Source organism: Dipodomys merriami, unplaced genomic scaffold, assembly GCF_024711535.1.
Source record: "Dipodomys merriami isolate MVZ:Mamm:240054 unplaced genomic scaffold, mDipMer1.0.p SCAF_2859, whole genome shotgun sequence".
Lineage (NCBI taxonomy): Eukaryota > Metazoa > Chordata > Mammalia > Rodentia > Heteromyidae > Dipodomys > Dipodomys merriami.
Genome location: NW_027204336.1, coordinates 1 through 16,743, shown reverse-complemented (window position 1 = coordinate 16,743; position 16,743 = coordinate 1). Strand labels below are relative to the sequence as shown.

The 16,743-nt window shown below is 42.6% G+C and overlaps 1 protein-coding gene across 6 annotated transcripts in view; it reads right to left on the bottom strand.

Annotated features, from left to right (window-relative positions):
* Nucleotides 1-16,734, bottom strand: part of LOC138838619 (protein FAM114A2-like) — a 32,012-nt gene extending 15,278 nt beyond the window's left edge. For 4 of the 6 annotated variants that reach the window (XM_070038020.1, XM_070038025.1, XM_070038022.1 and 1 more), the window contains exons 1-2: nt 14,231-16,734; nt 1,338-1,533 (exon numbers count right to left, since the gene is read on the bottom strand). Coding sequence is in view for 3 of the 6 variants with exons in the window: in XM_070038022.1 (XP_069894123.1) it covers nt 1,338-1,457 (120 nt within the window). In the remaining 3 variants the exon portion in view is untranslated. Of the gene's footprint in view, nt 1-1,337; nt 1,534-6,654; nt 6,776-14,230 lie in introns of all 6 variants that reach the window. The other 2 variants (XM_070038021.1, XM_070038023.1) reach the window with 2 other exon arrangements.
* Nucleotides 16,735-16,743: the final 9 nt, after the last annotated feature.

Here is a 16,743-nt window from a genome sequence, read left to right as displayed (position 1 = left end):
ACACTTATAGCAATTCCTAGACTTCATTCTAATACGAAAATGCTAACAATTCTACATGCGATGTCTATCATCTATCTTATGATCACTTGTCTTCAAACAATAAATCCCTTGAACAAATGTAGAAGGAGATTTATTAACAAAGTCCCTTGTAACAATGTAAACAAACACAGACAGTCATGAAATGACTGATGATCTTACACACAGTTGCTAATGTAGCTGAGCCTGAGGAGAGCAAGGACTTGTTCCAGGTGCCCCAATATCCCCATCTGGCCTGGGATATATCTTTGGAAAGTTTCCTACTGTCCCAGTAAATGAGCGGGGGAGGGAAGACACAAGAAAGTATGAAAGGGCTGGGAAGGTGGCTCAGTGGTAGAGCGCTTGCCTTGCATGCCTGAGGCCCTGGGTTCGATTCCTCAGCACCACATAAGCAAAAAGGAAAAAACCGGAAGTGGCGCTGTGGCTCAAGTGGTAGACCGCTAGCCTTGAGCAGAAGAGCTGAGGGACAGCGCCCAGGCCCAAGAGTTCCGGCCCCACGACCGGACCCCCAAAAAAAAAAAAAAAAAAAAAAGAAATAAAGTATGAAAAATTAGAGAGCAATAGTATAATATACGTAAGTTATCTAATTATTAGCCAAAGTATGGGGAACCAAATAATATTTGCTTAATGCACTGCTTGACTGACAGACACTTGCATGTTTTCATCATGTAGGCACCATGCAGCAAAGGTAATTACTGCTGATGGCATTTATAGAACTGAAAAACTATTATTTATGGTTGTAAAAATAAGTAAAGAAGTTCAATCCTAAATTAGCATTGAGCTCGAGTCTCTTAACCCCAACTTCTTTTTCCTTGTACCAGGGCCTCACACGTTTGGTTTGCTTGCTCGTGACTGGCACTCTACCAATTGAGCCATACCTCTAGTGTAGCATTTTGCTGAAATTTGGAAATTGAATCTGCATTTCATCTGGACCTAAGCATCCTCAGGAGCTAGGATTACTGGTGTGAGCCAGGGGTACCAGGTTAACCCCAATATTTTTAAATCCCAATATTTTATAGAGATTCTAGCTGGGCACCAGAGGCTCACACCTGTTTTCCTAGCTACTCAGGAGGCTGAGTATCTGAGATCTGAAGATCACAGTTCAAAGCCAGCCCAGGCAGGAAAATTCATGAGACTCTTATCTCCAATAAACCATTAGAAAACCGGAAGTGGTGCTGTGGTTCAAGTGGTAGAGTGCTCACCTTAAGTTGAAGAGCACAGGGACAGCGCCCAAGCCCAGAGCTCAAAGCCCCATGACCCACAAAAAAATAGAGATTCTAGTCAGTGGCTGTCTGTAATACCTGAAAAGGGAGAACTTCTGCAGTCTCAGGGTTCCTGGAAGACCCAACATCTGGTCTTTTCAACTGGGCACTACAGCTTCCATTAACTTTCTTGATTGGCATGTTGGTCAACAGATTCATTAGTCTTCACAGACTCAGAATTCTCCACTGACTCCCAGTTTCCATCTTCATTTATCACTGGAGTCTCAAGGATCATCTTTATCAGAAAGCCCAAGGGAAAAAAGTGATTGAGGTCAGCTTTTTTAGTATACATTATTTGTCTAAATCTTTTGACACTTTCACAGAGTCACAGGCAGGAACATTAGTAAATTAATACAGACAAGATCCCACAGATCTTCCCCCACGTTCTCCTAATAACAGCTTCCATAACTGAAGCATAATTCATTGTGGCAGAATCCACCAATCTTCAGATTTCAACAGATTTCAACTGAAACTCTTTCACTTCAAGAAGTATAGATGAAATTACATAGCATGCCACTTGTTAAGAATTTTTTACACAGCATTTAAGTCCCTCCAGACCAACTTCTATTGTATTAAGACTTTTTTTATTGTTTCTGAATAGTCCATGGTATAAATGTACTTTGGGACTATCACAGAAATAAGATGATTCAGAAACCTTATGTATAGGTGTTTATGGGAACCAAAGCGTTCTCTTGGGCTACTCAGTTTAGTTTTAAATGTTACTGTTAGGCTGGGCATGTGCCTTAGCAGTAGAAAGTTTGCCTAGCATGCATGAAGCCCTGTGTTTGATTCCTCAGTAACATATGAACAGAAACTGGCACTGTGGGTCAAGTGGTAGAGCGCTAGACTTGAGCAAAAAAGCTCAGGGATAGTGCCATGGCACTGAGCTCAATCCACAGTACTGTCTCAAAACAAGGTATTATTCTATTCTTTTCCCAAGTAAACTATCACTTCATTTTCCTAGTGGCAATGTATGAATAATCAAGTTCCCCTGAATTCTGATCAACCTTGTGTTGTCACTATTTTGATTGAACCATTCAAATAGGTATGTAGTGGTACCTCACTGAGCCTTTTAAATTGCATTCCTCTAACGGCTGGGACAAAGGCATCCTTTTATGTGCTTATTTGCTGAATATATATTCTTCAGTGAAACATTTATTTGTATCTTTTGGTCATTATCCAATCATTCTGGTTTGGTTTTTATCATTATGTACTACAGAGACTTGAGAACACTGTTTATTGGAGATTTAATTCCTCTACTATATGGCTTGCAAATATTTCACGCTAGTTTATAGTTTATCTTTTTCCTGTCTTCCTAGAGTCTTTCCCTGAGCAAGTTTTTCATTGTGAGGAGGTTCATTATCTATTTCCCCTTTTACTGACTATCCTTTAAAATCTTTAGTAATCACTTCCTACTAAAACTCTTCCAGAGATTTAATCTATCCAAAAATATTTCTGTCAGAACAGTTTTTTAGGGTTTTGTTTCCTATTTATAGTGGTGGCCCTAGGGAACAAAAGATGTCCCTAATCCTTTTGCTTTTGTTTTTTAGATAGCGTTTCCCAATTTGTCTAGGCAAGCCTCAGACTATGAATTTCTTACCTCTGCCTCTCAAGTACCTGAGATTACAGGCATACACTACCATGCTTGCTATCTCTGAAACACTAACTTTTTGTTTGGTCTGCTCTTAAACCTTAATCCTCCTATCTCCTTCTCTGGAGTGTCTAGGATTATAAGTATAAAACACTATTCTGGGCCTTTTGCTATTATTAAAAATATTCATCATAAATATACCAAAATTCTGTTAGTATTGGAACATTTGATGTGACAAAAGAGATGACGATTGACTTATATTTTACACTTACTTTTTTTTTTACAGGGCTAGTGATAGAACTTAAGACCCCACACATACCAGGGAAGAGCTCCACCATTTGGCTATATCCATTGAATTCCTACTTTAACATTTTTTTTGCCAGTCCTGGAACTGGAACTCAAGGCCTAGGCACTGTCCTGGAGCTTTGTTTGTTCAAGGCTAGCACTCTAACCCTTGAGAGACAGCCTCACTTCTAGATTTTTCTGTGTATGTGGTATTGAGGAACTGAACAACGGGCCTCATGCATGGTAGGCAAGCACTATTACTAAACCACATTCCCTGCACCTCAGATCAACTTTTAAGCAACAATTCAATTACCCAATCTAATTCCTTCCAGAAGAAGAGAAGGAGAATCAAATACCATGAGAGAATAAATGTATTTCCTCCTCTTTCCTTCACTCTTCTCTTGTGCTCTCTCTCTTTCTCTTTCACCCTCCTTCACCCATACACACAGGTATGTATAAACTATTTTGTAGAGAGATGGATTACATGTAGGAAAGAGCCAATATATGACAACAAATGTTTCAAACAGATTTTAAAAACTTATTAACAACTAAGGCAGAAAGACCAGCACACTACTATAATTAAGATACATACCAAAAATGCTAACAGAAAGGAAAACACCCATTTGAATCAGGAGACATGATTCATACACAAAGAACCAAACACAAGTCTAGAGCTTGGAGTGTCAAATCTAGCCTAGAGATGTTTTTAATTTATCTATATAGTGCCTAAACTTTTAAATGAGTTCCATGTTTAAAAACCAGTCTTCATACAAAAGTGCAAGTGTCCAATTTCCCTTGAAAACTGAAAGATCTAGCAACAAAGGCTATATAGTGACTGGTTAATAACTACTTCATGCCAAATAGCTACTGGTCCTTTTAGGCAATGCTCCTGTACCTCAAAATTGGCACTTGAATTCAATTCACTCATTTATGTTAACTTGATTAGCCCCATAGTCATCTGCAAATACCTGCCATTGAGACATACATCAGACAGTGACAGGTGAAAATGCCAGAGAGAGTGTTCAAAGGTATAAAAACAATCCATGAGAAAGCTCAAAGGTATACATGATACCAGTTGCCTGGAGCCATTAAAATACCGGGGAGAAAAAGAATCACGAGGCATGAAATCAGAAGGCAACTTTAAGATACCTTGGAGCTAAGCTGTAGGGGTGTGTGTGTGTGTGTGTGTGTGTGTGTGTGTGTGTGTGTGTGTGTGTGTGTGTGTGTGTGTGTGTGTGTGTGTGTGTGTGTGTGTGTGTGTGTGTGTGTGTGTGTGTGTGTGTGTGTGTGTGTGTGTGTGTGTGTGTGTGTGTGTGTGTGTGTGTGTGTGTGTGTGTGTGTGTTGTATACTATGTGTAATGCATGCACTATATGTAATACATACAAAATATATCATTGTAGAAATGTAATTCATTTAACTTCATATGATATTAAGACATACTCTGAAACAGGAAACAATGGAAATCTCTATACTTTGGTCAACACCATCTAAATTTGAATCTACATGATTAAAAATCATTTAGAGGGGCTGGCCAGGTGGCTCAGTGGTACAGTACTTGCCTTGCATGCATGAGGCCCTGGGTTCAATTCCTCAGTACCACGTAAGCAGAAAAGGCCCGAAGTGGCACTGTGGTTCAAGTGGTAGAGTGCTAGCCCTAAGCTGAAGAGTTGAGGGACAGCACCCAAGACCAGAGTTCAGGCCCCAGAACCAACCAAAAAAGAAAATAAAAGATCATCTAGAATGTGTTAGGATGGAAGACAAAGAGTTTATATTGTTTATACTGTTAATATTATTAGTAGAAGGAATGTAGATACTCTACTCTCAATAAATTCATCATCTCGCAGCAAACATAAATAAATAACAGGTAGGTGAAAGTGCAATTGCATTATTTAATGGTTTCCTAAGTTTTCTGGGTACTTTATGATGAATTGGAAAAGAGAAATATGCCAGTAAATTAAGAAAAAATAAGCCAAAGGGATTCATATTTTTAAGGAACCAAAATGCATATGCTTTGTGTCTCTCACTCCTACCATCAGGCTGCCTTTTCCCTCCTTTACCCTTCTCAGCAATCAAGGCTTACCAGCACCTTGCTCCTGCCGACCTCAACTTGGGGAATACCATGCACCCAGGCAGCACATAGCCACTGCTGATGCCTATTAAAGCTAACTCACTTTGTGAATGTCAGTTTGGAAGGAAACTATCTTGCAGAAAAGCTTATAGGCAAATCTCCAACATCAGGCTAGGTTCTCAAACAGAACTTGAGGCACTTCACAAGCTGGGCCATTTAGAGATGAGGCAGAAGATCTTGCTGGAATACCAACCTGGCCCATGTCCATCTCAACCAAAGCATCTGGTTCCCATCTGTTTCCTAAGCTAAACCTGCACAGAGATACCCTTTGAAGAAAATCTCTTTGCAATTGAACTATAGACTCAGATTATTTGCCAATTACCATGTAAGAAACAGTGGCCTCATCCTGAAAAATACTGACAAGGATCACCTTAAGTAGATGACCAAAGATACATCCAGGCAATGAGACACCAGAAATTGATATGACATAACTGAGCTTTCTCATTCAGTTATAAAATTAGGCACAAACAAACAAAGAAACCAATATGCCTAGCTGGGTTCCAGTGGCTCACCCATGGAATTCTAGCCAATAAGGAGGCTCAGATCTGAGGATGTTGGTCCAAAGCCAGCCCAGAGAGAAAAGTCTGTGACATTCATATCTCCAGTGAACACCAGAAAACTAGAAGTGGGTGCTGTAGCTCCAAGTGGTAGAGTGATAGCCTAGAACTAGCTCCAAGAGAGCACCCAGGCCCCGAGTTCAAATCCCAGGACCAGCCAAAGTAAAAAAACACCCACCCAAGTCACACTGGGAGGCTTCCCACAGGATCAGTAGCTGCCCTTTTCAAAAGTGTCAAGCTCATACTAAAGAAAAGACAGTGGAAATGTCACAGACTGGAGGAGGCAGAGGAGGGCTGACAGATCAAGGGAAAGCAGGATCCTGGATGGATCCTGAGTGGGAGTGCCAGTTCTGAGGCTTGAACTCAAGACCTGGGCACTGGCTCTTAGCTGTTTCGCTCAAGGCTGGCACTCTACCACTTGAGCCACCACTTTACTTCAGGCTTTTTGATGGTTTGTTGGAGAGAAGAGGCTCACAGACTTTCCTGCCCAAGCTAGCTTTGAAACTTAATCCTAAAATCTCAGCCTGCTGATGAGTTAGGATTACAAGCATAACCCAACAGTGCCAGCTATATTTTCTGATTTATCTTGCAATAAAAATAAAAAGATTGGGGGGGAGGGGGGAGGCTGGGAAGGGATGTGAAGGGTAAACAAAGGAGGAGGCTGCAATGCTTGGTAAGAAATGTACGCATTATCCTGCCCACGTAATTGTAACTCCTCTGTACAGTATGTTCACAAATAAAATTAAATTAAATTTAAAAAAATAAAATAAAAAGATTGTTTTCAAAATACATACTTGGGAGGGAACAAGGGAGAGGCTCTGCTAGTACTGTTGACTCTAGCCGTTTTTGTCTTATGCTACAGCTGCAGGGCAGGCCACATGGGCAGGGTGTGGTTCAGGCACAGGCTCATCCTGCCTAGAACAAGGAGGTAAAAATGAGGTGTACATAGTTCTGACAATAGCTAGTGGTCTTGTTTGGCCTTCTAGTGTAGAGAGCAGAAGGAAATAAAATGAGGAAATAATAGTTGAGGGCACAGTATGTAATCTCATTATGCCATGACAAGATATTTGTTCTTAACCTGTCAAGCAAAAGAGAAAAGGTATATGTTTCTCATCAAGGATAGATACCACCTCAGTGGTCACTTCTCAGTCCTCTTTGCAAACAAATCCCAATTTTGTCTCATCATCCATTCTGTTGGTTTCTGTGTTTACATGGGATGTCTGGTGCTGCAACTGCCAACTTGGGATGATGAACTTTAGCCTGTGGAGAATATACTCAGTATGGTCAATTCAAAAGATGGTAGGAATATAAATATAAGAAGACAGACTAGGTGCCAGTGGCTCAGGCCTGTAATCCTATCTACTCAGGAAGCTGAGATCTGAGGATCATGGTTCAAAGCCAGCCCAGGCAGGAAAACCTGTGAAACTCTTATCTCCAATAAACCACCAGAAAATCAGAAGTGGCCCTGTGGCTAAAGTGGTAGAGTGCTAGCCTTGAGCTGAGTTGCTCAGGGACAAAGCCCAGGCCCAGAGTTCAAGCCCCATGGCTCACAAAACAAAAGACAAAAAAAGAAGACAGTACTGAGCCACTGAATTAATGAATTCTACCGTCTCCCTTGTGCTATGGTTATTATTTTTTTTCTTTTTTTTTTGCCAGGGCTGAGGACTGAACTCAGGGCCTTGCACACGTGCCAGGCTTGCACCCTTCCCCTGGATAACCCCCCAGCCCCACTGTGGTTATTATTATGTGAAATAATAAATCTTCCTCTCACTGAAATGAGTTAGGCCTTCTAAAATTACACCTAAAAGCAACCAAAATTATGCTTGAGTCCTAAGGGAAAATAAAAGGCATCTAGAAGTAATACAAGAAGAAAAATATAGGTTAAAAAAATAAAATAAAGGCTAAAATGCATTATGTGCGTAGGGCTCTGAAAAATCTCCCAGGCCTGAAGAAACTCACCTGGAGTTTCAGAAGCCAGCTCCAATTTACATTTAACCATCTAAGTCTAGTTGCTATCAAGTTCTTAGAGGCAGTGATCCCTGAGAAGAGGAAGAAAAATGAAAGGGAAATAAAATTGAACAACTGCCAGTGGAGAAACCAGCTTTACATGATCCATTTCCTTCCAGGGAATCTCTATTTGTCTGAAGAGAATTTCTTCATCAGATCCCTGGCCCCAAGTCAGAGACAGGTATATGAGGAGGAGACAGGACAGGGCAGCCTAAGATGGACAGTGACTCATCTGGAATGGAAGAAAGAGCTAGCATGTGGCAGAGACTGAGCCCAAAGCTAAGCCTGACTCGATCCAGAACCTTCCCAATGCACTGTCATGCCAGAAATGAAAGCCAAGCTGCAAAGCCACCAAGAGCTGCTTCTAAGCCATTCTGAAAAGTGCCCACATTCACCCAGGCGTCTCACCAGAGACCCCAGGTATAGTCCAGCAGAGCACTTGAAAGCAGAAACCCAAGAAGCAAAGCAGGTGGCCTGCATCCAAATTCAAGAAATGTAACTCACTCAATTGTCACTGTGGCCAGGCCTGAGATTTCCAGTCAGTCCCCTACACTCTAGCCTGAGGACAGTACCTATTAGGATGAGACCATATAAGACATGGATGAAGGCCCTGTCTGACTGCCACTGCCATTAAGAACAGCATTATAGATGGGTGCCCATGGCGCATGCCTGTAATCCTAATCAGGATGCTGAGATCTGAGGACCATGCTGTGAAGCCATCCTAGGCAGAAAAGTCAATGAGGCTCCTTATCTCCAATAAAGCAACAAAAAAGCCAGAAGTGGAGCTATGACTCAAGTAGCAGAGTGCTAACCTTGAGCAAAAAGCTGAGGGACAACTTCTAGGATGGTGGTGTGGGGAAAGACTAATACCACAAGCCCCTTTAGGACAGGTGCTCTCACTTATGCCCATTTCCTTCAGAGCATTGCATAGCCCTCACCTTACTGACTTGCCTCTCCCTGTTTTAACACAGGATATTCACTTGGCCAGTCTATCTTGCAGCATCCCTAGCAAAGCAGCTTTTTCTCTGGGGTTTAACCAAGGAGCCAATACTGTCTGTGATTGGTTAACTGTGCACAGTCCAGAATCAATGATACCTGGGGTCCATCTGGCTTGGCCATCTACTGTTGTAGCTTACAGCGTATTGTTCAACACTTCTGTTTTCTTATAATAGTTCTTGCTCATGGGTCCTAACGGTCACAATAAAATAACTAATAGGGTTACTTGTGTACACACACACACACACACACACCACTGCAACAGTACTACAAGGGAAACAAGGCAACTCAACAGGGAGCTTCAGGATTCAAACATCTACCACATCCTAAGTATTTCCTGTTCCTTCTTAAGTAATTATTAATATTATTCCTATTTTGGTGCAAGTACTGGAGAGTGAACTCAGAGCTGGGACACTGAGCCCCACTCAACTGGGGACTGAACTATCCCTAAGCTTTTTTGTTTTTGTTTTTTGTTTTGGGTCTGGTCATGGGGCCTGAACTCTGGGCCTGTGCACTGTCCCTTAGCTCTTCAGATCAAGGCTAGCACTCTACCACTTGAGCCACAGCACCACTTCTGGCTTTTTTCTTTTATTACTTATGTGGTGCTGAGGAATGGAACTAGGGCCTCATGCATGCAAGACAAGCGCTCTACCACTGAGCCACCTTCCTAGCCCCTCCTTAAGCTTTTTCTGCTCGAGGCTAGTGCTCTACCACTTGAGCCACAGCACCACTTCTGGCTTTTTTCTTTTTTTACTTATGCGATGCTGAGGAATGGAACCAGGGCCTCATGCATGCAAGACAAGCGCACTACCACTGAGCCACCTTCCTAGCCCTTCCTTAAGCTTTTTCTGCTCGAGGCTAGTGCTATACCATTTGAGCCATACCTCCAGTTCTGGCTTTTTGCAGGTTAATTGGAGATAAAGAGCCTCACAGACTTTTCTTTCCAGGCTGGCTTCAAACCAGGACCCTCAGATCTCAGACTCCTGAATTGCTAGGATTACAGTGGTGAGCCACCCGCACCTGGGTACAATCTGTTTTTTGAATGTTTTTTTGAATGTTTTTTATATCTATTAGATATGGAGATTAGGAATCTCTGCTGCTCTCTTTTTTTCTTAGCTGTATTTTCTTTTTCTTAGCCCCTTCCTTAAATGATTCTTTATTATTTATTTATTTATTTATTTTTATTTATTTATTTTTTGGTCAGGGGTCCTGAACTCTGAGCTTGGGCACTATCCCGCAGCTCTTCAGCTCAAGGCAAGTGCTCTACTGCTTGAGTCACAGTGCCACTTCTGGGTTTCTAGTGGTTTATTGGAGATGAGAGCATCATGGACTTTCCTGCCTGGGCTGGCTTTGAACCATGATCCTCAGATCTCAGCCTCCTGAGTAGCTAGGATTACAGGTATGAGCCACTGGCGCCCAGCCCTTAAACAATTGATTCCCTATCTGGTAAGAGGAACAATGATTTCACCTCCTAATGAGTAGGTTGTCACAGATAGCAGTCTGTGAGCATGAGACCTGGCATATAATAACTACTTACTGAAACAGGCATGACCTGTAAGGGCAGAAAGAAAAGGAGCTAATGAAGGGGACTCCAGGAGTACAAGGCAGCTCTTCTCTGATAACACTAAGAGCTCCCAGAGGTCAGGGATAGAATCCTCAGATCTATGACCCCACATGGACAATAGGCTGATTCTCTACATATCTGATTTCACAGCGATCTTAGTACCAAGAGTGGCTCCTTTGTGCCAGGACAGGAAGGAAGGAAGAGGACGGGGGGGCCATAGACAGGCAGCTCCTGAAACAGATCACCAGGTGACAAAATGAAGACAAGAGTATAATCAGGAGACCATCACATCCTCTGCAAGCTTCTCCCACCAGAGGCCAGCAGCAGAGGAAGGCAGACAGCCCACTGTGGGTGAACATGAGCACCACACTGGGAAGGCCCAGAATGGTGAACCAAAGAAATATAGGAAGGGGAGAGCTTTGGAGATGTATATCAGCTCTGACTTTTACCAATCTTGAGATTGCTCCTCATGGTCCTCAATTTCCTTATCTGTACAAGGTGGAAAATTATCATCTTGATCAAATACAAGGACAGGGGAGCCCTTGTTCCAAAGAGAGACATAAATGGTAGTCATGTTATGGAGATTTTTTTTCTGAAGGTAAAAACTAACCTCCTAGCCAGATACTAGTGGCTAATACCTGAAATCCTAGCTACTCAGGAGGCTAAGATCTGAGGATCATGGTTTTCAGCCAGCTCAGAAAGAAAGGTAAGTCTTTGAGACACATAGCTCCAAATAACCACCAAAAAGCCAGATGTGGAGCTGGGACTCAAGTGGTAGAACACCAGCCTTGAGGAAAAACAAACAAACAAAATCTCCTGGCCTTGCATTTAAGACCTAGCCCTGCATTCAAGCCCTAGGATCCGCAAGAAGGAAAAAAGGAGGAAAAAAAAAAAAACTCTCCTCAAACAAGAATACAAGCTAAGAGGTTTTCAGCTGAATGCAACTAAAATAAAAATGGGAGAGCCCGTTGTTTCCTGAGGATGACTATTTATGAGGCCAATTTCATTTTCAAGTGCTAATGAGTCCCCAAAGCAGACCCATGTACAGCCTGGAGTCCAGAAGAGTGGGAAGACACCCAACCCAAACTTTGTGGAAGCTCCAAGGACACTTGTGGCGCTCAATCAGAGTGTAATGATCAGAGCAATAATCTAAATAATGAACAAGATAAAGTGTGGTGGAGGGGAGGAGAGAGAAGATACAGGTGGAAAGGAATAGTACTTAAGTTTTTTGTATTTCCTCAAGACAAACTTCTGTCTGGAATAGATTAATTCCATCTATATATTAATGTGGATTACTAATTAATGAGTTAAAAATGCTTTCAACACAAGAAGTGCTAAGAAAATGCTTAAAAATAATGAGTCTCTGGGTATGTCTCCAAAAGAAATATGCTAGCTTCTGTAATTTTCTCTCTCTCTTGTAACATTTAAAATGTTATGGTTTGCCAGGCATTGGTGGCTCCTGCCTGTAATCCCAGCTACTCAGGAGGCTGAGATCTGAGAACCGAGGTTCAAAGCCATCCCAGGAAGGAAAGTCCGTGTGACTACTATCTCCAATAAACCACTAGAAAACCTGAAGTGGCACTGTGGCTCAAGCAGTAGAGTTCTCGCCTTGAGCTGAAGAGCACAAGGACAGTGTCCCAGCCCAGAGTTCAAGCCTCACAACCAACCAAAAAAAAATATTATGGTTTGAAGGAAATGGAAGGGAATCATGGAAATTCACTTAAAGCACAAAATCAGGAAATTGGAAAGCCTGGTCAGGTAACTAACTTCCTTGAAGTCCTATGAACACTATCAATGCACATTCCCCAGTGCGCTGAGAGCGCTGTTGCACACATCTGAGCTGCAGTTCATTCTTGGGATACTTGAGCATAGATGATGTCTTGAGTGTCTTCATAGCCCTGCCACACAACACTTTACCAGGTGCACAGCAAACAGTCAATAATATGTTACATCACCAGGTCTTCTCAAAAGAGATGGGCATGCCTAACTATGCAGGAAGCTGAGATCTAAGGATAGAAGTTCAAATCCAACACAAACAGAAACATCAAAGAGACCCTTACCTCTAATGCATCAGCAAAACCCTAAATTGGAGGTATGGCTTAAGTGGTAGAGTACCAGCCTTGAATGAAAAAGCTAAAGGACAGCACCCAGGCATTGAGTTTAAGCTCTAGTACTGACACAGAAAGAGATAGATTGGGAGGTGGGGGGGGGGGGGGAGTAAAGTTTAAAAAAGGAAGAAAAAGATTTTTGGCATTGGAGAACTATGAAGGCCCACGGACTAGGTGATCAAGGTCAAATTGACAGTGAAAATACATCAACTTTGTGCTAAGAATGGCATTTACTTCTCTGGTTTTCTCCTCCCAAATCCATGAACTTCAATCTAAAATCAAAAACACATGAGATGAATCCCAACAGATTCTAAAGCATGTCTGACTAGGGCTCCTCAAAACCATCCAAGCTGCCCCCAAACAAGGGCAGTGTCAGAAGCTGTCACAGCCAAGAGGAGCCCAAGAAGCCATAGCAACTCAATGTGAAGAGGTTTCCTGGAAGGATTTTACAGAAGTAGAAACAAGCCTGAGAAGACCCAGAGCCCAGCTAAAGTCTCACAGACAGAGCAGGAACCCCAACCTTCCCTCATATCCACTTGGTGAAAAGATTCTCACTGACAAGCTGATGATGCTTTCTTTACATGTACAGTGACAAGACCTTTGTAAATTTGTCACTGAAATGCAATTCTCAGAAGTGGTGCTGTGCCTCAAGAGGTAGAGCGCTGACCTTAAGCTGAAGAGCACAGGGACAGCGCTCAGGCAAAGAGTTTAAGCCTCACGACCACCACCAAAACAACCAAAAAACAACTAATAATCCTAAAATGCAATTCTCCTTCTCTGGAAACCCCAACTTCTCTTGAACACAAGTCCTGTATAATTTGGCACTGAAGCACCTCATGGACCTCAGAGCATCATGTAGCGAGAGTCAAAACTGAGGCCCAAAGTGGGAGCCAGTGTTTTCCCAATTTCTAGTTTAGGATCTGGTGCTCTACTTGGGCTGATGCTTCAACACTGGCCAGATCCAAAACTCTCCCTTCTATCCTGCACACACCAAGAACCAGTTTAGGACTCTGGGATAAATTCAAAGACCAGCTTCTGGTCTTTGCTAGCATTGTGGCTGGTGTGGTGCAAGGACATATGTGTGGAAAGTGGTTTGGTATTTAGCTACATGTCCTTTTGCCATGGGACACTATGCCAGGGCCACACAGAAAGTCCATCCCTGGCAGGGTAAGGATCCAGACATAAACACACAGCTTTCAAGGGGCTAGGAAGGTGGCTCAGTAATAGAGTGCTTGCCTCACATGCATGAGAACTTGGGTTCAATTCCTCAGCACCACATAAACAGAAAAAGCTGGAAGCAGCAAGTGGTAGAGTGCTGGCCTTGAGCTGAAGAGCTAAGGGACAGCACCCAGGTCCAGGGTTCAAATACCAAGACTGGAAAAAAAACACAAAAACAAACAACCACCACCACAACAAACAAAAACAGCTTCCAACTAGGGTGTGTGGAAAAGGCAAAGTTCTGCAGGCTGGCGAGGTGGCTGCATTTCCTTCCCCTGTGTGGGCCCCATCCATCAGCCTCCCTGAGGGATCTCAGCTACTTGTAGGGCACATTTTCTAAATGTGAACCTGTTTTTCTTATGAGAATCAAAGTGCTCCAACTAACTGCAAGATCATAAATACTCAAAAGTGACTGTTAATAGCAGTGGCAGTTTGCAAAATACCAAATGGCAGCAAGAAGTGGATGTCATAACTTACTTCTTTGCTCTCCCATGTTCACAGAGGTGTTATGCAGGGTGTTTTTTTTTTCCTGGTGGTTCTCTTTTTTGTTTTGTTTTTTAAGTGATGAGATCTTCTTTCAAGTAGGTTCACAGGGGCTCCCTGGGACTTCAGGCAGATACTAAAAAGAAAACCAAAGAAGCCTACAATTCCAAGCCTAAAAGCTAATTTAAAAAATATGCCTAATATCCCAATGCTAGTGGCGCATACCTGTAATCCTAGCTACTCAGGAGGCTAAGATCATTAAATTATGGTTCATGGCCAATGCAGGCAGGGAAATCTATGAGACTCTTATCTCTAATTAACTAGAAAGAAATGTAGGAAGTAGAGGTATAGCTTTCGTGGTATAGCACCAGCCCTGCATGAAAGAAGCTAAGTTTACCATTCTTTTACACATGAAAAAAATCAGGTCCCAAAAGGTCATTTGTCCAGGCCACTCAGCTACAGGACAAATTGGGAGATGTGAACAGAAGGTATCTAACTTTAGAACTCAGGGCATGGCTCTCACCCTGCTACATTCCCAGTCAAAGCAGACCAAAGAAGGATGGAGGACCTCAGCAAAAACCATCCCTGTGGCCATGTATTGTGGTACTCAGGAAACAGAGGCAAGAAGAACACTAAGAGTATGAGGTAAACATGGGCTACATAGACAGATCCTGTCTTAGAAAAACAATCCTTGTGCACAGGAGCAGCCTAGGGACTATGTGAGTATCACATTATGGGAACCTGTCATTATTAGCTCAATGAACAAAAGGATAAACTTTTAGAAAATAGCCAAGATCCCTATATGAAATGGTGGACATAGAGGCCTAGTTTTGCCACCCACTGTCTTTTTGGCCTTTGTTCCTTTATCACTTAAATGGTGCAAATACCACCTTCTCATTGTTAAGACAATTTTGGTGAGCTCACATATGTGAAAAGTTCTTTGAAAAACACAAAGTGCTGTATAAATTGTGTTATTAATGAAAATCTCTAAAAATTAAGTCAAGTTGCTAAAATTCATTCTCTCAGATCCCTTTTCCAGAGGCAGAAAGTGAGGTGAAAAGAGATGAAAATAACTTGCCTAAAGTTCCAACATTGAGAAGGAATGTCACATACATGGCAGGAGGTCTGGAGTGTCATTTGTTCTTCCTGCCCTCCAGTCCATCCTGTTTACCACTGCACACACACATGCAAATACACACACACACACACACACACACACACACACACACACACACACTCCCCTCTTTAGCAAACAAAGGTGCTGGGCAAGTAATTGCTAGGCCTCAGAAGGAGGACACTAGCACTTCTAGTGTCACTGCTGTGACCTTTGACCAAGAGGAGAACTTTCAGCACTAGAACAGAGCTTCTCCCATACAGATAACATTGGGGAGAGCAGAGGGTCAGCAGCCCAGTACTACTGCCAACAGTAAGGAAATAACTCCAAGTTCCTCGTACTTGCAGAATCCTACACACTAGACCATTTTCCTCGGTCCCCATCTCCTCTATTTTCTGACATTCAGTAACATTGTAGAAGGATAAGTTACAGAATCCTACAATCAGGGTTCATAGGAACTCAGATCCTAAGGATTGCCTACTCTAACTCCTCCCATCTGGCATTCCAATTTCCTCCAGTTTCAACTTTGAATTCTTCCAAGGATGGGGAGCTCACTACTTCAGGACCAGCTGACACTCCCACACACTTACCGAGATTCCATGATAGAGCAAGCACACAATGTAGCAGGGATGAGGCACATGAACCTTCCTCAGGACTAGCCACAGGGTAGAGGGGCCCAGTACAAAGTGACAACACAGCACCTTTTGTTCAAATATTAATACTTTCCAGATAGCAACAGGAGAAGGTTAAACTAAGAATAAGCCTTTTTCTGCGTCAGCCCTAGAAATTGAACTCAGGGCCTGGCACTGCCCTGGAACTTATTTTGCTCTAGGCTAGCACCCTACCATTGAACCATAGCACCACTTCTAGTGTTTTGTTGTTGTTGGTTGTGGGGCTTGAACTCTGGGCCTGGGCACTATCCTTCAGCTCTTCCGCTCAAGGCAAGCACTCTACCATTTAAGCTACTGTGCCACTTCTGGTTTTCCAGTGGCTTACTGGAGATAGGAGTCTCATGGCCTCTCCTGTCCAGGCTCACTTTGAACCTTGATCCTCAGATGCAGCCTCCTGAGTAGGTAGGATTACAAGTGTGAGCCACCAGCACTTGGCCACTTCCAGCTTTTCCTTGGCTAACTGGAAATAAATGTCTCATGGACTTTCCTGCCTGGGCTGGCTTCAAAACAATGATCCTCAGGTCTCAGTCTCCTCAACAGCTAAGATTACAGGCATGAGAGACTAGCGCCCACCCTAATTACAAGCCTCTGTGCCTCTGCATTGCTTCTGATATTAAATTCAGTGGGCCTGAATTCATCTATTGGCTAATACTACTAGTCATTTACTTAGTTGAGGTAATGATATCAATTTCTGGGGCATAAATAAGTTAACTATTTAGGAA